We start from the raw sequence: 22,211 nt of genomic DNA, 5'->3' as shown, positions 1-22,211 counted from the left end.
TTGGCATCTTGGTTGAAGGTTTTTTTTTTTTTTTTGTTGTTTTTTTTTTTCGAGGGGGAAATTGTCTCTCTACTTTGTTTCCCACTCACAGACGGAGAAAAATCCACTTAAATACGTGAAGAAAAACAGAGGGTTCCTTAAGGAGAGAAGCCCGCTCTGACGACTTTTTCCATCCACCACTCCACCCCCAAATCCCCCCGTCAATCCCCCCATTTCCCCAACACCCCTCAGCACTGGGTTTGATTTAGGCCGCACCAGGTGTAATTGCCCCCCGGGTCAGAGGGGGGGCGCTATAAGGTGAGCAGTGGCGCCGAGCAGAGCAGCAGCATGGCGGCCAGCAGGAGGCCAGGTGTCCGCAGGGCGTGGCACGGCGCCACGTTCGTGGCGTCGCTTCGGGACGGCTCGGCCGATTCGTGACTGGTGTCGTCTGAGGAGAAGAAGAATAAAAAAAAAACAAAAAAACGGATGAAAGGCCATTCCAAAAATATGAACCATCCTATTTTGTAAACATACATTATTTAAACCAAACTCAGTCGTATTAGTTGGTTTGAGCCCATTTGCAGCACCAAAATGCAAGATGCATACATATTATTATTATTATTATTATTATTATTATTATTGTTATTAGTAGTAGTAGTAGTAGTAGTAGTATTTGTATTCATCATGTACAGAAATATCCAACAATATTTATAGTCATATTCATATTTATATTTGTACCCAGTCAATCCTTCATTCTCCTTCGTTACTGATATTTGCCATACCTTTTTGTGTTTTTCTATTTATTAACTTTTTAAATTCATCTAGTGCATACTTTAGAGCACATTTCGTAGATTCATAGTACATATTGTATTTCTGTTTTTTTAGGCATTTATTCATGTATTATTTTATGAATTTATTATTATTATTTATTTAATCTATTTTATTTGTTATACATTTTCGGAAAATGTTTATATATTTTTTGGACTACAATGCACCAAATTCCTTCGACATAAAAATGTACTTTTCCCAAAAAACAGACTATGATTTTGACTCGGAGATTAAGTCTAAGTCATTGCTATTGTCGTTATTCTTTGCAGAGTGAGTGAGCAGCTACGTGCACTGTACTGGATAGACAAAGCAGAGCACAGGACAGAGGACTGCACGTGCACACGTACTGTAGATACACAGAAGGAGTTTGGCAGAAAAAATAGTTTGATTGCATGGGTTAGACAGGGTTAGGGAACAGCGGAAAGACAGGACCGGTGGACGGAAAGAGATGAAAGAAGAGAACGGAACAAGCAGAGCAGCGAGAGAGGGAAGACACTGAATGTGTGTGTGTGTGTGTGTGTGTGTGTGTGTGTGTGTGTGTGTTCGTGTTTGTGTGTGTGTGCGTTAAACTGTAAAATGTAATTGTAAATTCTAATACTAGTGCACTATCTGCATTTGTATTATTGCAGATTAGTTCATTAGGTAATTATTATCGTCCATTACCTTCTTCTATCTATTTTGGTCTATCTTTCTATCTACAGTATTTATATCTCTATGTATGTATGTATGTATGTATGTATGTATGTATGTATGTATGTATGTATGTATGTATGTATGTATGTATATATGTATGTATGTATGTATGTATGTATGTATGTATGTATGTATGTATGTATATATATATATATATATGTATGTATGTATGTATGTATGTATATATCTATCTAGCTATGCATTCTAATAGCAACCTCTTTTGGCGTAACTGTAACTACAGTAATTATTGCAGTGAACATAAAGGTCCATTTGAGATTCCCAATGCATTACATAGGGTAAGCAGGGGTGACAGCATGTGTTACAGTATTTAGTAATTATATAGTTATATGTAGTTATATAATAGCATCCGTAGGGGCCGGGAATGAGTCGACGCTACGTATTTATGTGTCGTTACAATACAAAGCAAAGGGGGTTAAAAAAAAAAAAACGTAAGAGCAACATTTTTTCTTCTTTGATTTGTCAAACGATAACAACTCAACCCCGAATATGTCGTCCTTTCTGCCAACAAAAATACGGTTGGTGCAGAAATTCTTTGTAACACTGTCAGCAATTTTATCATTTAAAGTGTGGTGATGAACAGGACTGCCTGCTCAACCATTCAACACTTTTATTTGTCTGAGAAGGAAAGAAGAACGCCTTATACGGTCAAAGGGTTTGGGGCCACAGGGAACCGTTCCAAACTGACAATCAAGGTCAAACTATCAAATGATTAAAATTTAAGGGAAAGTACGTTGAGTATGGTTATGTATATGTGTATATACAGTATGTGTGGATATATAGAGAAATGATGTATATATACTGTATGTATGTATAAACACACATACACACACACACACACATATATATATATATATATATATACACAAAATAGATATATGCATATATACATATTTTTATATATACATATAGCAGATATATACACACATATACGCATATATATATATTGTATATCAGCATTCAATAGGCAGCAGTAGAATTAAAGCCAGATCAAGCAGCAACAACCACATGATTAAGTGAGTGGATAGTGGCTCAGAGAAGAGAGAGAGAGAGAGAAAAGAGAGAGAGAGAAGAGAGAGAGAGAGGGAGCAGAGGAGGGAAGGAACAGCGGCGCAGATGGCGACACAGGTGAAGAGAGAGAGGAGTGGAGACAGACAGACAGACAGACAGACAGACAGACAGACAGGCAGACAGACAGGCAGGCCGGCAGACCAAATGGGTGAGGGATGGAGGAAGGAGCGGGAAGCCATACTAACCTCGTGGTTCTAATGAATTGTCTACTTTGTCGTTTACGTCAAAAACACGGTCATGTACGCCTATAGTTTTCACGCAGCTGTCTACAAATAGAGGATGAAGAGCACAATGAGGAGAAGATCATTAGAGGTAAATAAGTAAATCAAAAGCCAAATAAAGGTTAGTGACATTTGAACCCCCACCCTCCCAAACCCACCCACCCCCACCCCAACAAAGTAAGCACCGTTCCAAGCAACCACCCCCCAAAAATAAAGCGCATGGCGGACGCTCAGATGAGGTGAGCGGCGTCGGTGCGTCTACGTCGATCCTCCTCCCACCGTTTGCACGACAAGTAAACGGGAAAAAAGAAACATCTGAAGAAACATTAAAACCGGGACCGGCCCTGGTTTTTAAAGGCTGTCGTGATAAATGGAAGAGGTACGGTATGAGACACTGAAGTAACCAGAGGAGGAAATACTTCAGAAAAACTTGTTTTTGTTCCTCTCTCTCTCTCTCTCTCTCTCTCTCTCTCTCTCTTTCTCTCGCTCGCTCTCTCGCTCGCCCTCTCCAAAACGGGCTGGGGTCCAAAGTCTTTGTTGAGAAAGAAAGGAGGAAAAGAACAACTCACTTGATGGTCGGACGAAAACTTTGAGCTTCAGGCATGTTTTCCTCCCGTTCTCAGCGATGGTGGAGGCTGGGGGAAGAAAGAGAAAAAAGAGGAGAAGAAAAGACGAGAGGAGGGAATTAATTAGATGAATGTAAAAAGAGCAGTGTTTACATGTGGACAATCAGTGGGTTTTTTTTGGGAGGTTGTTTTTCTTCCCAGATTTTGCTGGATTCAAGGTGTACGTGGATTCATGTTTAGTATCAGGAGCGTATTTTCTTTTTTTGGGGGGGGGGGGGGGGGTTCTGTCCTGTCCTGCAGCGAGGGGTTTAAAGAGGTTTAGCGTTGAGTAAAGGGAAAAATAAAACTTTCACAGAGTTGAATTACGGCCGCGCTGATTTAAAGTGGATGTGGTCGATTTTGGGGGTGGGGGTTGTAGTCGCGGTGGGGGTTAAGGCACGGCCCCCACTTTCAAATATGAAGTAAAAAAAAAAAAGAATAATAACAATAATAAAAATATGAAAATATAGATAAAGAGAAAAATGCATATATACATAAAATACATAAATAAATATGTAAATAAATACTGTACCAGTATTCACTTGTACTGTATACTGGATCCCAGCATAAAGGATTTCCCCCTCTTATTAAAAAATATTTCAGAAGATCACTGGACATGAGCTTTGCACATTAAGGGACTATGCACACTCAATGTGTGTGTGTGTGTGTGTGTGTGTGTGTGTGTGTGTGTGTGTGTGTGTGTGTGTGTGGGGGGGGCTGTCAGGGAATAAATCCTTTCCCATCGGTCGGGGGGGATGTCAAGCCTCTGTGAAGCATTTTAGGGAGCAGCGTGCGGAGGTTTGAGCAGCCATTGTGTCATTTACTTCAAATATATATATACTCTGAGAAGCGTGTGTGTGTGTGTGTGTGTGTGTGTGTGTGTGTGTGTGTGTGTATGGTTGAACACTAATGGCTGCTCTGGTGAGGCACCAGGTGTTGTCTCCTGTAGACAAGGATTGGGGTCAAATACAAGTCAGTGTGGGTGTGTGTGTGTGTGTGTGTGTGTGTGTGTGTGTGTGTGTGTGTGTGTGTGTGTGTCTGTGTGTGCGCGCGTGTGTGTATGTCTAACATGGCATCCATTACAGCACCAACACACAGTTTTAAAAATACAGTTGCCTTCCTCGTGTCAGGTCCCTATCTACCAAATACAGAGCCACTATGAACTCCTTTTCATTTGTCCCCACTTACACACTAGGTCGTTTTTTTTTTAATCGTTTACGATTTCCCATCCCTCCGGCCGAATGAACGCATGAGAAAACGGAAGGTAAGTTTATCTTCCGGGCAAGTTTTAATGTCCTCTGGAGGTCGGTGGAGCCACCGTTAAGGATCTGTCAACTCCTCTCCAATGATCCTTAGCCTCAACCCTCTCTCCCTCCCTCCCTCCCTCCCTTCCTCCCTCCCTCCCTCCCTCCCTCCTCCCCCACCCAGCTGTGTTCCCTCTCTTCTCCTCTTCTGTCAGCACGGGCAGATCTATTCATCAACGCTCAAGTGACCGGTGAATCGGACGACTTACGGTTTAACACACACACACGCACACACGCACACACACACACACACACATAGACACACCCACACACAGACACACACTCGCACATATACAGTAGACACACACTTAAGACACAATCTCACCTAGACACAACCACACATATTGACATACACACGTAGATACAAACTCACCTAGACACACACCACCACACATATAGACACACACACACGCTCATATACACCACATTGGAAAATACACACACACACAGGGAAAGACACAAACACACATGGACACGCACACACACGCACGTATGTACGCACGCACGCACACGCACACACACACATACACACTGCCTCTCAGAGCTCTCTGGTAACAGCTTTACTGCTCCCTCTTCTTCTCCCCAAATGTTTTGCGTTGAGAAAGGACTCAGGGCATGAAATCAGTTTTCCAGCACTTAGTGGATTTAGTGGATTTAACGTTTGTAACCCCCCCCCCCCAAAAAAAAACCAGAAAAAAAAAAAGCAAAAAGAAGAGTTGAGGCAGTGGAAAAAGAGGGGAAATGCGCCGGGGGACGTGGTCATTAAAGAACTGAACTATTAACCAATAACGCTGAAATCACCTCCTCCTGGATTTACCGTTTCTTTTTGTTCTTGCATGTTTTCAATTCATGATTTTATTTACTGTACTTAAAGTTGTAACTTGTATTTATAATATTATTTTTATCCTCCACTAGACATATTATGTATATTGAAATTTTAATGTATACTTGTTTTATTCATATTTTGTTTTTATTATATTATATTATATTATATTTACAATTTACACATTTAACTGCTGCTTTAAGCGTAGAAGTGCTGGTGTGCATGTGAAAAATAAAGTTTGACCTTTGAACTTTTATCCAAATGTGTACCGAAGGGAGGAGGACAGAGGGGAGAGAGACAGGAGGAGGGAGAGGAGCAGAGAGAGGAAGGAAGGAGGAAAGGAAAGAGGAGCGAGAGAGAGAGAGAGAGAGAGAGAGAGAGAGAGTAAGAGAAGAGGAGAGACAGAGAGAGAGAGAGAGAGAGGCAAGAGAATGAGAGAAAGAGTGGAAAGGAGAAGAGAGGGGAGAGAGGGAGAGAGAGAGGGGAGAGGAGGGCGAGAGCAGGGGGGGAGAGAGAGAGAGAGCGAAGAGGAAAGAATTGAGAGGAGGAGAGGGAGAGAAGAGGAGGGAGAGAGGAGAGACGGAAAGAAGAGAGGAGGGGAAAGAGAGTGGAGGGGGAAGACAGACGGGGGGAGGAGAAGTGAGAGGAAGGGAGGAGGAGAAGAAAGAGGAGAGAGAGGAGAAAGAGCAGAGGAGGAGAGAGAGAGGAAGAGCCTTAACCCTTTTTGAGTTCATATACAGTATGTATAATTCATTTTACTTTTTTTATAATGTAATTTTTATAATTCATATATATATATATAAAATCTTACGACCCAGCGTCTCCTCATCACTCCAGAGGTGTGGCTTCCCGCTGCCAGTCGCCATAGGAACTGCCGTGGCTCTGGAGGAAACTGCTTCCGGGTCATGAGGGATGGATTTGGTTGCGGTTCTACGCATCGACCTATCCTAGTGTTGGACGTATCCACAGGAGCAGTTCGGGGGTCAAGTGTCTTGCTGAAGGACACTTCAGCACGCTACCAGGAGGAGCCGGGGATCGAACCGGCAACCTTCCCATCACACTAGCCAACAATATCGGCTTATTGGGAACAAAACTTCTGAAGTGTGTTCCAACCTGAATGTTGCATCGAAACAAATACAGATACGTCTAAAATGCACCACGGATTATGTTCTTTCCTTACCCAAAATATCAACTGGTGACCGGAATGACCCAGGTCTGCCAACATTCAATGCGGTTCTTTCTGAGAGCAAACTTTCCATTCCAACAACGCAAGGCTGTTCTGGAGTACACACACACACACACACACACACACACACACACACACACACACACACACACACACACACACACACACACACACACACACACACACACACACACACACACACACACACACACACACACGCACACACACTCGGCCTCCCTCTCCAGATGTCCTCCCTCCATCAGCCTGGTGGCGGACGGGTCAGGCCTCTCCACACCCGCCACTTAGCGACGGCGGCCGATCAAAGGATGGAAACGTTGTGGAGCGCACGGAGCGGCGGCCATGTTGACAGCCAGCGAGGGGTTAATCTGATGTTTGGGCGTCGCGACGCTCCCATTGACATTCCATCACATCGCCATGAAAAGTCAACCGACGGGCGTTTGAGCAGGAACGCAGCTCACTGGTGTGATTAAAATATGAGGGCAGATATGATATGAAGAGTAATTCATTTTGGGTTTTGCTGCTTGGTCAGGGTGTGTCCACCAGAAGTTTTAAACAGCGATCCAACACATTTTATAATTTAGTGTCGATTTTATGAGTTATTCATATGTTTTTTTGTTTTGTTTTATATGATTATTTCATATAGTTTGTCATTTCAATAATGTCAATACATTTTGGGGGTGGTTATAAATCTATCATCCTTTTCACATTTTTGTATAATACATTTTATACATATATATATACATAAATATATAAATACAGTATATATATATAAAAATACATATCTCACATAAATATTTTTATTAGTATTTTCAGAGAATATAAACAACAAAAAAAGCGTGTTATTATCTTTCCCCCTCTTAATTTGAACAACTTATCTGAGCCATCGAACTCAGATAAGTGAGAACTCAGCACTGTATCAGCGGGAAAAACCCCGGTGACGGGCGTCATGTCAGCGTTGAAACCGCCGCCGCTCGCTCTCCGCACCACGCCCGAGTCCACACTTCAGCGCCGCATTCCCTCGCCGCTCGCAGCTCTTCATTCTCAGGACTCGATGAGCGTCCACCTGTTTGTTTTTTGGGATCCGCGCACCGCAGAGGGCAAACGTATTGTTCTCGTCGGGCCGTAACATCAACACCTGCTATTCTGGTTTGCCGGTTCCCATCGGCCCCCCCAAAGCCCCGCCAGGCCCGGGGCCATCAATCCATCCCGGGGCGTCTTTGAAGGACGCAGGGTTCCTGAAAGGATGGCCCACTTTGCGGAGCGGGGAGGTCGGGTTACTCCTCGGAGCCGTGTCCCCTGGCCAGTAATGGCTGCTCCCCTTAGTACGCTGCATTATGCAGCAGCATTAAAGCAAATGGAACGGAGCAGAATCCAATTACGGAAGAACAAACAGGTGGGCTCAGCGGCTTAGGAGCCGCATTGTTTCAATCACAGCCCGAGCCAAAGCCGCGCCGCAACTGTAATGTTATCTGGAAAACACATTTCCTTTGGCTTTCAATGGGACATTTGACAGCGCATTCCAGACGTGAGGACATAAAAATGCACGACTGAAAGAGACAGGAAGCCGAGAGCACGGTTAAGAGTTGGCTAAATGGATGAAGTTATGGCAGAACGTTGACGTTATTGATTATTTCGGTGGGCAGAGCTTCTGGCCTGTAAGGGAATACCGCTGGCCGAGTCAATCAGGCCCGTCTGAGTCGAGGAGGCTTTGCCTGTTATTTTCCACAAGTTTAGATAAAACCAGAGTCATCGGGGGGCTTTCACGGTCACTGAACCACCGCCGAGCTCTGGCACATCCAACACCACCGCAAGTCTTAATGTAATACTGCAGATTAGTAAACCAAATAGGATCACTGGCTGAAAAATAGGCTGTTTTCAGACGGGAAGTCTAAAAGTCTGCTGTAATGTCATTTTAATGTCTTCACAGGACACGTGGGAGAGTTTGTGGGGAATCCTGCGTGCGGTGGCAAGTCGACGACCTTGGCAAGTCGACGACCTTGGCAACTTGCAACTCTGCAAGCTCCTCGAGCTGACAAGTGTGAGATGTCATCTGCAACCTGCTCCGACCGCCTCCCGGAGCAGATCCACCGTCCAATGCAACTGAGTTCACCGACACTGTCATTAAAGATCGTTTGCATGCTGTAACGCAGCGTTTAGCGCGTAGCGCTAACCTCAGGCCAACCTTGAGGTCAGCATCCAGCCTGCGTTGGGTCTCCAGCTGGCTTTGATAAGGCCGCACTGAGCCTTTGATCGGGGCTTGTTTGTGAGGAGGGGCGGGGCCGGGCCCGAGATCCCAGCGACGCTCCGTCCGGCGCTGCGTACATTCCAGGAGAGTAGCATCTCTGCCAACCCACCAAAGGAAAATAATAAAGAAGCTTGTTTCTCGTTTCCAGTCCGGGTTTCACGAGAGCAGCTTTCTAGGAGGGCGGCGTGCACAAAAAACACACACACACACACACACACACACACACACACACACACACACACACACACACACACACACACACACACACACACACACACACACGCACTAACAAACACACACAACCACACAAAGTACACGAGCGCACACGGACGGAGGCTTTAAAGTGACCCGAGTACAGTACTTCCCATCTTCCACCCAGATGAGATTGCAGCCGCAGCGGTTAATTCCACACACAATCAGAAGGCGGTGCCAAGGTGCTTGTGTTCCTTCTGGGTTCTTGTGTTGTCAAACAGAGAAAGTGGAGATTTTAAGTATTTTCGTGACCCGCGGCTGAGGAAACATCAGCGACTTGGACGACCAAGAGCATGAGCAGAACATACGGAGGATGATGTGAACTTCTGCACATATACTGAGGAACAATACAATGCAGACAGACAGACAGACAGACAGAGATAGATAGATAGATAGATAGATAGATAGATAGATAGATAGATAGATAGATAGATAGATAGATAGATAGATAGATAGATAGATAGATAGATAGATAGATAGATAGATAGATGGATAGATATGTTTCATCTTTGTAGGAAAATCATTATATCCAGATGTTAGTTCAGCCACACAGCGGTGATACTACACAAAAGGACACACACACGTGTACAAACCACACACACACACACACCCCCACACACACACACACACACACACACACACACACACAGTGATGGCTGGCCTTTCACTCCTTCCTCGCTTCTTTCAGCTGCTGCCGAAAAAATGAGCCAAATCCATCCCTCATGTCGTTCAGTTTGAGGTGATGAGGTTACGTGCAATGAGAGAAGGAGGGAAGGGAGAGAGAGAGAGAGAGAGAGAGAGCAGCCGAGTTCACTGTACTTCTCCAAGTATATATCCACGCTCATCTGTTTGAATTTATTTATATTCATCTTCACTTTGTGTTTATATATATATATAAAATTTTATAGCAAAGTTTAAAATTGTCAATTTTTATTTGAAGTAACCTTCACCCATGTGTATAGTTTTTCAATTGCAACATTCACATTTCTCAGTTTTGATTTTACACTGTATTTTTCTTTTTGTTCCTTCCATTTGCTTTGACTATGCAAATGTATGTTTCCCATGTTAATAAAGCCCTTCATTGAATTTAGAGAGAGAGGGAGAGAGTGTGAGAGAGAGAGAGAGCGAGGGACAGAGAGAGAGAGGGAGAGAGAGAGGGATAAAAGTAGAGGACGGGGAGAAGGAGGAAGAGGAGAAGCAGGGGGTTGGACAGGGAGTAAAAAAAAAAGAAAAGAGGAAAAATCAATAAAGCATAATATCAGCACGGCGCCGAATTGATATAAATCGAGGCTCGTAAATTCTGTTCAATTTTAATGAAAGATCACGATAATGGCCGCGCAACAAATGATGACTGGAAGAAAAAGGCAGCGGGCGAGTGCGAGTCCACGTCGGGAGCAGGAGAAGTGAATTTAATCTCACCGCTGATATACGGAACCCGCCTGCAACCCTCGTTGTTTCCATCCAAATCGAAATACTCTCCATGCAGGCGTGGACGGTATGAGAGGGCGGGACCCTAGGATGGACTGGTATATGCAGGGGGTCCAGTGATGAATGGATGGATGGATGGATGGATGGATGGAGGGATGGATGGATGGATGGATGGAGGGATGGATGGACGAGTGGATGGACGGGTGGATGGATGGACAGATGAATGTGTGGATGGATGGATGGATGGATGGATGGATGGGTGGATGGATGGGAGTGATGTATGGATTTCCATTTAAATGAGAACCGGCTTGGAGATTTAATCATGGGATGTGCTGGAGATACCTATTGGAGGCATGCACGCAATAGGAAAAACGCAAATCGTCAATCATAATTCCATTACGGAACTCGGCATGCAGACGTAGTGTTATTGATGTCGGTACTCAAGCATCCCCCCTCGAGTGTGATAGAAAGATGAAGCCGTTTGCAAGTGTTTGTTCAATATGCTGAAGCTTTTCTTCTCGATAAACGAAGAGACGAATAGAATACGTTTAAAAAAATACCGTGGGGAACTTCAAGTACAGCAGCCAGTTTGTGTTCTTTCTCTGTCTATCTCGTTTACCTCTCACAGACCTCATACAAGCATGGACGGATCCCAAGTCCACGGGCCCCTGGGCGTGTGACCCCAGCGTGGCCTCCCAACCCCAACGGCCATCACGCAACCTTGCTGTGGTGACAGCCCATGTGCCATCACCAACCAGATGGAAGCCAGAGAAGGTCCAACGCACCGGGGGAAACCATCGTGGCCAACAAAAAGAAATGTTCGAAGAGGTGATTCTTGAGAATCGGCGAGGAAATGGGGCCCTTCGGACTGACATCCACCACTATTCTGTCAAGAACATTTTGGGGGCCCTTGGAGACCCCATAGTGTTCATTAACTTGTCCTTAGAATGTGTCCCTTGCCTATAGAATTTGCCTCTGCTCGTGTGACGTCCAGCTCAACTGAATCACGACCCACTTTCTTGAGGGTCCCCGAGGCCCGACGTGGGCCCCTGAGCCAGGGCCCAGCGGCTCCGTTCGGGATTCCATCCCCGCATACAAGTTGTGTCCAATACATGCGATTAATTATGCGACCCGCAAAGGGCTATTGAACTGCCTACGCAGTTCCCATTGTCTTTATGATATTGAGTCATAATCGTCCATTGAAGACATCTGCTTCATGCATGAATTAAACAGGGCCAGGAGGAGTCCCACGCCTGCCCCGGTTTGTTCTCTTGGCTTTTCACAGCCGCTCGGTTCTTCTGTTCTTCCGCTCTTCTGGGGGCAGCGCCGCGATTCCTTTATTGGTGGCCAAAGTTGAAGCGGGAAGTTGATTAGAGCCTCCTTGCCTCTCGTGTCGCTTCCTCCGAGCCTGTCAACGAGTGTCCCAAGACAACGCCAACTCTTTGCTCTTAATTAGCTCGGTCTGGCCAACGGCGACTACGATAGCGTTCTGGGTGGCTGTTTTTGGTTTATTTATTTTACGCAGGGGGGCACGTAAACCCCATCGAGCGAGCTCGTCACGGGGACCCCGGATCCATTAACGGCCCTTTTTGTTTCCGTGGCCCGGGAGCTCCAGAGCCGCTGGGATCCATGTCGGTTCACCCGATGCCGAACAGGTTTCAAACTGGGCCCCAGCATGTGTGTGTGTGTGTGTGTGTGTGTGTGTGTGTGTGTGTGTCCGGCGCGCATGGGTGTGTGTGTGTGTGTGTCTGCGTGAACGTGTCCATGTGCGAGTACTTGTGTTTGAGTGATGGAGGATGTGGACGGCAGCAACACCTGGCGATCGGCAGGAGGAAGGTGCCGGCCGGGGAGCTCTGACCCAGAATCCCGGGGAGGAGATGAAAAGCGGGAAATGAGGAGTGATGGAAAAGCCAGAGGAGAGGGGAGGTGCTGATGTGTCTGTCCATCCATCAGGATTATGGTAATGCCTTTGTGAAGTGCGGCCCTTTGCTTTTCCTTTCTCCGCCTGTGCGCACGGCGGCTCGGGCGTCTCGGCATAACGCCCGCGCAGAGCCGGCGCGTCGGGCAGAGCAGGGCCTCCCGTCACATTACCCCCGTGTTGTCGGATCACGTCTGAGCGCCGAAGACAGGGCTGATTTTTCATGTGGACGGAGGGAAACGCTGGCTTTCTGGATGGCGTCATGCGTCCACGTTTGCCTGCGCGTTCGCTTCTCCTTCTTCCTGCTCCCGAAATGGAACCCGGCTGAAACTGCTCTTTTGTCATTATTAGCAAAAGCCTCCCAAAACCCCAGCTCAAAAGTATAAATATATATATATAACCACCGTCCCCCATGCCGCTATTCCATTTGTTGCTTAATGGGTTTTTTTTTTTTCCTCCACTTTTCCCCCCCATCTCTTCCACGTCTTCTAGAAGCTGACTGGACATACAGGATTTATGGACGCTGCAGAAGATGCAGGATCTATGACTTGAACTAGGATTCTGGTGGAGCTTTACGTGCACATGGCCATCCAATAAGTAGCGATGGCAGAGAAGAAAAAATCTGATGAATATCAAGGGTGTTAGAATATTAGAGGCATGTTATTTACGATCCAAGTCCGTGTCCACTCAGGCATTTTACGAGTTTGAAGGAAATATCTGCAGAGGGAATGAAAGCCCTATAAGGTTGTAACCTAGCCGCTTTCAACGGAGCTTATTCTGCATAGAGTCGCTTTTTCTGTTTATTCTGTATTTGGCTACTCCTATTTGGCTATTTCTGTTTATTTTATATTTTTTGACCAACCACATTGCCTAGTACACCATTACTTAGCCCCAGCTCATGACTTTTAAGTTATCTTTTGACAAACTCGTCCTATGCATAGAATCGTTTTTTGTATATTCTGTCTATTTGGCTATCTATGTCTTAACGTATATACAGTATATGGCTACTTTTGTATATTTGGCCATTTTAATGTAAATTATATTTTTTGATTTGTATTGCCACTTATTAGGTTATTTTTGCTTATTATTTGGCTATTTCAATGTATATTTGGCTATTTTCCCTTTGCCTTGTTTTCTAGATTGCAATGCTTTGCAGATTGCAGCAATGCACCAATCTCCTCCTGAAAAAGCCCTAAAACACTCTCCCGTGGAGGATAATGACTGAGAGGAGCATCGTCTTTACTGCAACATCCTGACACCCATGGTGACTTCCTGTTTGCCGCCAATTTTTATGATCCTTTAGTTCCCTAACCAGTGCCAGCTCTAGCCATTTTGCCGCTCTAGGCAAAATGGCGACGGGGGGTGTTCCCATTACGCACGGTCGTTGTTTCATTCCATAAGGAAACGGAGCACAATAAAATAACCTACGTCTAAAATTAAAACACGCCGGTGCACCACAGGCACCGATGGAGAGGGAGACAGGTGCGCAAATTGTGCCCATCCCCTCAGCCGTCTATGCCGCCTATAGGAAGAGCCAGGCCCTGTCCCTAACTTATCTCTGCCGGAGAGCCGTCAGGGGGTATTGGATTTCTGCCGTTTCCAGAATAAAAATCACTCCAACATGGATTGCTTCGATATTAGGAAGAGGAAGTAAAAAAAAAGAGAAGCTGCTGCCATCAGCATTCTGTGATCTGGATCTCATTTCAGCTCCGAATGTTTGGTGAACCTTGACCTCTGTCCTGCCTTATCACTTCTCTAGCGATTGTAAGTCCCACTCAGCTCATACTGAGTTCTGCTGCATGTGCACGTGTCACCCGAATTAAATTGTCTCCTGCATTTCCTGGGAGGAGGAAATTTGTGTGCATCCATATTTATATTGTATTTGTAATCTTATTGAGTCCTCTCGTCTTCTCCCTCTCATTGTGATCTTTCTGTCTCTTTGGTTCATTTAATAATAATAATAATACTACTGCTACTGCTACAACAAAAAAAATATTATTATTACTGATGATAATAATAATAATAATAATAATAATAATAATAATAATAATAATAATTATTATTATTATTATTATTATTATTATAAGTATTATTATTATTATTATTATTATTATTTGGCCTTTGCGAGTTCATCATCTTCCTGTCACTAGCCTTGCTTTCATCTTTACCCATCCCAGCACAGAACTTCACATTTAAAAAAAATAGAAAAAAAAAGAAATATGACCTTTATTTGTGTAAATTCCCTCCGTCCTGCAGGTTTGATGAAGCTGTTGGTGTTGGAGCAGAACGCCGGCGTCTCGCTCTGATCTCATCAGACGCCGCAAATCAAGCCCTCGACCCGCATCCAACACCATTAACTGGCAATTAATCTAATATAATATAATATGATATAATTCAATATAATATAATATAATATAATGTGACATCTGAAGCCTCAGACATCGGATCCGTCATGTCACCCAGGGCAGGCTCTGTCTCGGGGCATCATAGGTTACGGTGGATTATTATGAGAACCGGAGGAAAAATGTACGGTATGAAATGATATCCTCACTTTCAACATCAATTCTCAAATGAGGCTAAGGATTTAATATCAACGCCCAGCACCTTTTTATTTCTTGACAAAGAAGCGATGTACTCTTAGGATACTCTTAACAGTATTGTTAAAACGGGTATATACTGTGATATTGTTATTTTTGCAATACCGTAGGTATTATATTATTATAACCATGTTGTTCTGTACGCACAGTATATGTACAGATTTGATCACACACATACAGTATATATGTATATGTATAATATATATGTATATATATATATACAAACATATACATATATACAGTATGCAAACTTGCAGTGTCTATATATTTCAAACATTGTCTGAGCCATATACATGAACATACCCCAAGAGTATTCTGGCTGACCTACAACACATATATATATATATATATATATATATATATATATATATATATATATATATATATATATATATTGTATATGGATGTATAATAAAAAGGCGATTTGTTCTCCACCATCTTGGCCCCATATGTCGACGCAGAGTGACCTGTGGCTCAGGACGTTGATGCTAATTCCCTGTGATGCAGGTCAGTGGTTCGGCGGGCGGCGGAGGGTAATGATGCAGAGAATTTCCTCTATTAGCCACGCTACGGCGCCAACGAATAATAAAGCAGCAACAACAACAGCAGCAGCGGCAGCGGCAGCAGCAGCAGCAGCAGCAGCAGCAGCAGCAGCAGCAGCGGCAGCATCAGCGGCCAAATGGAGTGTGAGGGTCAAGGCCGACCGCTCGCCCACCAACGCACGCTGTGTCCGTGCGCGGCCAACGCAGAGACCCCGACCAACGATGCGCTGTTGCGTCGGTTGTGCCGGGGGCCCGCGCTGACGGAACGGCAAATTCCTAATGTTTCCCAGTGTTGTGCACAACGCTCCACGTGTACAGTTTCAATGTGGGAGAAGCCCTTCTCAATTCAATACGAGACAGAGAGGTGTCGATTACTAGTGACGGAAGGGTCCACTCTGTGCTCCAGATTCGGTACTTGACGAGTGACTCAGTGATCGTGTACGAACGATTTGTTCTTTTTGACCGAATCTTTGAAGTGAACGAAATGAACACGATTGGTTCGTTTGAGTCTCCAGCTTCCGCCGAAAGCTACGGCTAGAAGTCGTTTCCCGGACGAGTCGGGGAGGGAACCTAAAGAAGTGGTGGAAATAGTTGAGAGCCGTTTCCTCCAGTGGTTTCAGTTCCTTCGTTCTTGGATTCCCCTCTTTAGTTCTTTTCGTCAGGATGCTGTCATTTCAAACCGTCCCGTGCAGACGTTACACACGCACGACCCCACACACACTTGACATTTACATTGACATTTAAGTCGAAGCAAAATCTTTGTCAGGTTCGATCGTCCGTTCAAACGTTTTTATTTGAGATAGTTTAGATTTCTATGCCGCACTGATTCAAAACGGGGCGCAAGATTTTATTGTCAAATAGAGGACGATTCCGTGTTTTACGGGACGGGTGGCAACCTTATTTTGCCCTTTGATTGCTTAATGGAATATGAATAAATGGATTTATTTCTAAATTCACTTTGAACCGGGCCAAATGGAGTTTTATGCCCTGGGATTCATGTGAGGCTACGTGGGGTCAGTGGCGTAACTGGAGGGGGAGGTTGGTGCCGACCGCACTGGGCGACACCGCCAGAGGGGGTGCGTCTTACCCATCCAATCCAAAGTCGCTGCGAGATCAGACACATCAGAGTGCGAGGCACTGTCTTACCCCCTCACAGTGGTGCCGTGACACCGCACCGGGTGACACCGACCCTAGTGACGCCGCTGTGTGGGGTTAAAAGTCTCATGTGCTGTAGAACATCGAATCATTGCATTTCCCCAATAATATGTAGCCGACACCCAAACAGGAGGACTCACTGAACCAATCCACCACAAGAACGAGTCGTTCGCCAACGTGGGACTCACCGGATGTGCCTTGTGATTCGGCAAACAAATCTTTTAGGCGAACTGAATCAAAGGGCTCACTCGTTTCCCGGGCTCCCGAGGTCGTTTCAGAGACGCGTTCAACACGAAGGCGTCGTTTCAAAATGGACGCCTCGCCTTCAGCCTCGGACCCGAGCGAAAGCGACAAAACGTCCTGGAAAAAAAAAAAAGTAGAAAACGCGAGGCGCGCTCGTGCGTTGGCGCCGCCGAAAGCCCCGCTCGGAGCCACGCCATCCCGGCGTCGATTTGGGAGAAAGAAAAAGGCCCGGACACACGCTCGGCGCTCCCCCGCCGATGACGAATGAAGTCGGAAAATGATCTCCTCGCGCTCGCTAACGACGGAACATTCATCGCGCGCGTGAGTAACAATTATGACAGCCCCGTCGTTAGGGGATAAAGATGACAAATGGATAAATAGTTAAATGTCAGCGGGCGGAGGCAGCCGGATGCAGAGCGCTGCTTTTGGGTGGAAACAGCGGGAGCCTACGTCACGTCCTCGCTGTTATGGAGGTCTGCCTCGGAGGGGGGGGTTTATTTGGGGTGACACCGGAAAACATTTAATCAAATAAAAAATACTGTTGCTCTGACTGTCAAACGATGGAGTTTGTGATGAAGCGGCAACAATAATGAATATCTGTCCTGTGTTTTTGATGGAACCCGGCATTGATTTAGGAGACTCTTTCATTTGTAACGGCGCATAATGATGACACATAATGACGGTAATAACAGTAATTACACATGATGATGATGATGATGATGAAATGATATAATAACAGCAATGACGTAAGGATTCGAATTCCAACAATCATCACAATGGAGGCACGTTTTTCTTTTCCGCTTCCGCACGATCATCTCGACCGTTCATTTTATATTTATAACGACAACAAAAGTCAAAAAGTGATGTAAGCCATTGCAATGAAAAAAAATAAAAAATAAATAAAAAGAGATCATCTGCTTCATTGACGCTAATGGCTACGCTAATGGCGCTAATGATTGAACGGCCGCCGCACAGCCATCCCTCTCTCCCCCCTTTTGGCTTTGTTTTCCCCAAACATCCTTAACCACATCAACGCAGTTTTTTTCCCGCGCTGTCCTCGCCGCCGCCTCGTCAGTGACAGACCATCAACTCTCCCGGCGCGCCGCCGCGGCCGCCTCCCCCGCCTCCCCCTGGTGTCTGATAAAGCGCCCGGCGCGTCGTGGTGGATGGCTTTAATATCCGCCGCCGTGGACGCGGACGCCGGGCGCCGCCATCTGCGATCGCTCAGCGGCCGGCGGGGCCGCGGGGCCGCTAAGCCAATATGGCCGCTGCGAGAGAATAGATGCGGTTCCCGGGAACCCACCCACCTCCCCCTTCCACCTCGTCTGTCCGTGTAGTAATTTAATGCAGCCCTTAGGACGACCATCTCTCAACAGAAATGGAAAAAAAACTATATATATATATATCTATATGTAAATGTATATGATGATGTTAGAAATAGAGAGTTGGGGATGAGGTGGCGGGATGAATTGCACAAACCCTCGCTAACCCCCCATCTTGCTCACGACTCCATTTTCCCCCTTTTAGTCGTTTCAGCAGGAGCGCCAACGCGAACGGCAAATAAAAGAGAACAGGGAGGCGGGCGTGGCTTTGTTTTTCAGGCAGATAAACGAGCAGACAGCTGCTTGTTGAGAGGAGGGGCCGCCGTCGAGAACATCAACTCACTCCATAAAAAAAAAAAATAATAATAAAAAGCAGAGAGAGGCCGACATGAGAGCGGACTTTACTTTTTCTTGACTGCGACGTCTCATTCAGAGATAAAATAAAAACAAAAACAAAAACAAAAACAAAACAAAAGAAAAGAAAGGAAAAAAAAAAAAGCCGAAATGTGTAAAGGACAACCGTCTGGGCCCGGCCGTCACATTAACAGTTTGAGAGAGAGAGAGAGAGAGAAAGAGAGAGAGAGCGACAGAGAGAGAGATAGATAGCGAGGGAGAGAGCAAGAGAGCGCGAGAGAGATAGTGAGAAAGAGAGAGAGCTACAGAGCAAGAGAGAGAGAGAGAGAGAGAGAGAGATAGTGAGAAAGAGAGAGAGCAACAGAGCAAGAGAGAGAGAGAGAGATAGATAGATAGCGAGGGAGAGAGAGATTTTTTTGATTTTTAAAGCATCTTTATTTTAACATTTCCTCTGGTTCACAGTTGCAGACAATAGAGAGAGAGAGAGAGAGAGAGAGAGAGAGAGAGCGCAAGAGAGCGAGGGAGAAAGAGAGAGCGAGAGGGGGCTTACCACCACCGCAGGCTATGTTTCAGAGATAAACACACCCAGATAAAAGGTGGAGTTGTCACAAAGGACAGTTTTATTCGAATCCAAACAGATGTCGCCGCCTTTTCAAATGGCATTAGCTGAGGAACAAATACAAAATACTGCAAAAATGATGTCGTTATCGCCTTTGTCAGCGGGACCAGGAGATCATTTTCGGAAGGTTTGTCGCCATATCAGTATTTTTCCATAGAGACTATTGTGTGCGGCGCCATCATCAGCAGGGCCAAGAGAGTAACGGCTGCCCGGTCGCCCCGGGCAACCAGATTTGGGCCTTCGCCAGCCACTTTGCAATTAAAAAATGAAAGAATAGGCGTGGTGTAGCGCTGTGTGTTTAGAAACTTCATGCCAAGGAAAACGGATTATCCTGGTACAGAGGTTTGTCAGAAACGGCGAAACAAGCAAGAAATATTGAAATGTGGATTATAATTAAATGGGATAATTATCAGTCACTTGTAAAATGATTCAAGTTCGGCACCCATTTTGTCGGTCTTGGCACCCGGCGACTGACGCCTGGTTGCCAACTTGGCAACCGCTTGTAAAAGTTAGTGCATTAGGAAACCCGGCGCCGTGCCTGCTCAAAACACGCCCGTTCGCTCATCCAAACAACTCCACACTCTGACTTGAACCGGCGACGGAGAGCACCGGGGAACCGCGCTGTTTCTCGCGGTTAAAAAAAAACAAAACAAAAAAAAAAACCCCGCCTGACTACATAACTGGAGCTGCACTGCGGACGTAGAGCACAGCAAGTGACTCGGGCGCAGCCCCTGAAGCCCCGCCCCCCGCCGGCTCTCCGTTCGCTCGTTTATTCAAGGTTCCTTAACGTCACGCGCGGCACGTGTCCAAATTGCTCCGAATTCGACACCGCACGTCCGTGGGTCCCGAGTGATACACCCGGCAAGCGTGAATTGGATCGGATGAACCGCTGCGGAGATAACTGCAGGACATGCATTGACCCAGACGGAGATTCCTACCTTTATTATTTCCATGGTCAGGGGGTAATATGTAAAATGTGCGTGCAGAGGAATGAACGGGCTGAACCTCAGTTTCAGAGTAGAGTCCAGTAAGGTCCTTTATCAGCTCATCCACTCTGATACAGTATATTTATATATATATATACAGGTGTATATATCATCTTTTGCTGCATGATACTACACCTTTACCGTCACAGCCGGTGTCAGTGCACCAGCATGACCCCACCGCGAATTTCCCTATTCTGAGGAACCAACAGTGAATCGCCACGGCCATTGTTATTTAAAGAGGGCGTTACTCAATTTCACTCTTTAACCTTGCTTTGATAAAAGCTAATTTCCCCAGGGCGTCGGGGCTTTTCGGAGGAGGAGGAACCCTGCCAGAATGGTTTCCTGTGCCAAGAAGCAAGACACCGAATGAAACCTCAATATCTCAATATACAAGACGGCGGCGGCCACGTTTTTTCTTTTTTTCTTCTTAATGTCAGGAGAGTGTTATTCATTAGGGGAAAGTGAGCTATAACACCGCTAAACGTCTTCTCTTTCTCCTTTCCTAACTGGCTAACGGATTCCATTCCATTGCCATTTTAGGAGAGAGCGTTCCGCAAGCTCGGCACATGAAAGCGTCGGCTCTAATCTCGGCTAAAACCCGCCGCGGAGCCCCCTGTAGCCGTGGAGCAGGGAAAACAGAAAGGCTCTGGAGTTCGGGACTCACATATGTAGTAGTACTCTCGGCCCGGCCTGAACTCGAAGCCCAGGGAGAAGGGGGTGAAGAGCTGGAACTTCTCGGAGAACTTGAGCGGCCCGTTGGGGGAGTGTGGCCGGTTGCACTCCCAGCGCTTGAAGCCCTTGGCCGTGTGGTCGCACGTGCTGTAGCCGTCGTAGTTGACCATGTAGAGGACGTAGCGCTCCGCCCGCTCCTCGGGGACCGAGTCCTCGTAGTGCGGGCAGTAGACGTCCAGGTAGTCGTTGATGCACACGTCGATGTGGTAGTCCCCGCGGTGGAACCTGGTTTGGAAAAGTGGAAAAGGAAGGGACAACAGAGGGGAGGAGGGTTTAGCTTTTTGATATCCAACTTAGACCTTCACAAGCCTTTTGGGGGGGGTGTCTACGTCAGTGGTTCGCAACCGGCGGCTCCATTTCAAGCTGAAAGCGGGTGTATGCGTCCACTTTTGATGTGTACCACATTTTTTACTTTATAACACGCGATTACAACTACGTTTGGTCATCGTGGCCTCATGTCACCAACGTCCGCGGGTCAAAAACGTTGCACCGTCGTCATGTTGCACTACTCCCCTTATGAAACAAATGAGAATGCTTAAATTATTAATGTATAAGGACTGATGTGGATCCTAATCCTAGACCAGTTAAGAACAACTGGTAGCAAACTACTGGTAGAAGCCTACTGGTAGAGAACTACTGGTAGAGTGCCACTGATTGAGAACCAGGTAAGGAACCGCTTATTGAGACCCACTGATCTACGTTGAGGTTTTTCACTCAGGGTGGGCAACATGGCGGTTGGGAAGTGAGAACTCCATCCTGGAACTGAGTAAAAACCTCTGGCACTGCTTCAAATGCACCTTTCGGTGCTCTCGGGAACTACTTTGACAGTGCACGCCGGTCCCGGCAGCACGCTCAATTTGACTTAACAAGGCCTCCACCTCACACAAAGTCTGCAGCTCCCATTGACCACCCCCCCCCCCCCCCCGGCCCCCCAAAAATGAAGAAATGAAAGAATGAGGGCTTCTGAAACAAGTTGAGCCGTGAAAACCCTCGAATTGAAACGCGACATTTCTGCGCGCTTCCGCGGCTCGGACGAGTGCTTGGAACCCGGGGCGCGGGTCGCAGCTCT

At 46.0% G+C, this 22,211-nt stretch overlaps 1 protein-coding gene across 2 annotated transcripts in view; it reads right to left on the bottom strand.

The window, feature by feature from the left end:
- Positions 1-227: 227 nt before the first annotated feature.
- efna5b (ephrin-A5b) overlaps positions 228-22,211 on the bottom strand; it is a 107,513-nt gene continuing 85,529 nt past the window's right edge. The window contains exons 2-5 of one of the 2 annotated variants that reach the window (XM_080003637.1): positions 21,075-21,367; positions 3,380-3,445; positions 2,775-2,855; positions 228-427 (exon numbers count right to left, since the gene is read on the bottom strand). In XM_080003637.1, coding sequence (XP_079859763.1) covers positions 291-427; positions 2,775-2,855; positions 3,380-3,445; positions 21,075-21,367 — 577 coding nt within the window. In that variant the 3' untranslated portion in view covers positions 228-290. The remainder of the gene's footprint in view (positions 428-2,774; positions 2,856-3,379; positions 3,446-21,074; positions 21,368-22,211) is intronic. The other variant, XM_080003638.1, reaches the window with a different exon arrangement.

The sequence above is a fragment of the Zeus faber genome, assembly GCF_960531495.2.
Source record: "Zeus faber genome assembly, chromosome: 7".
Taxonomy (NCBI): domain Eukaryota; kingdom Metazoa; phylum Chordata; class Actinopteri; order Zeiformes; family Zeidae; genus Zeus; species Zeus faber.
The sequence above is the reverse complement of the archived record's forward strand: the minus strand, read 5'-3'. Positions and strand labels throughout refer to the sequence as shown.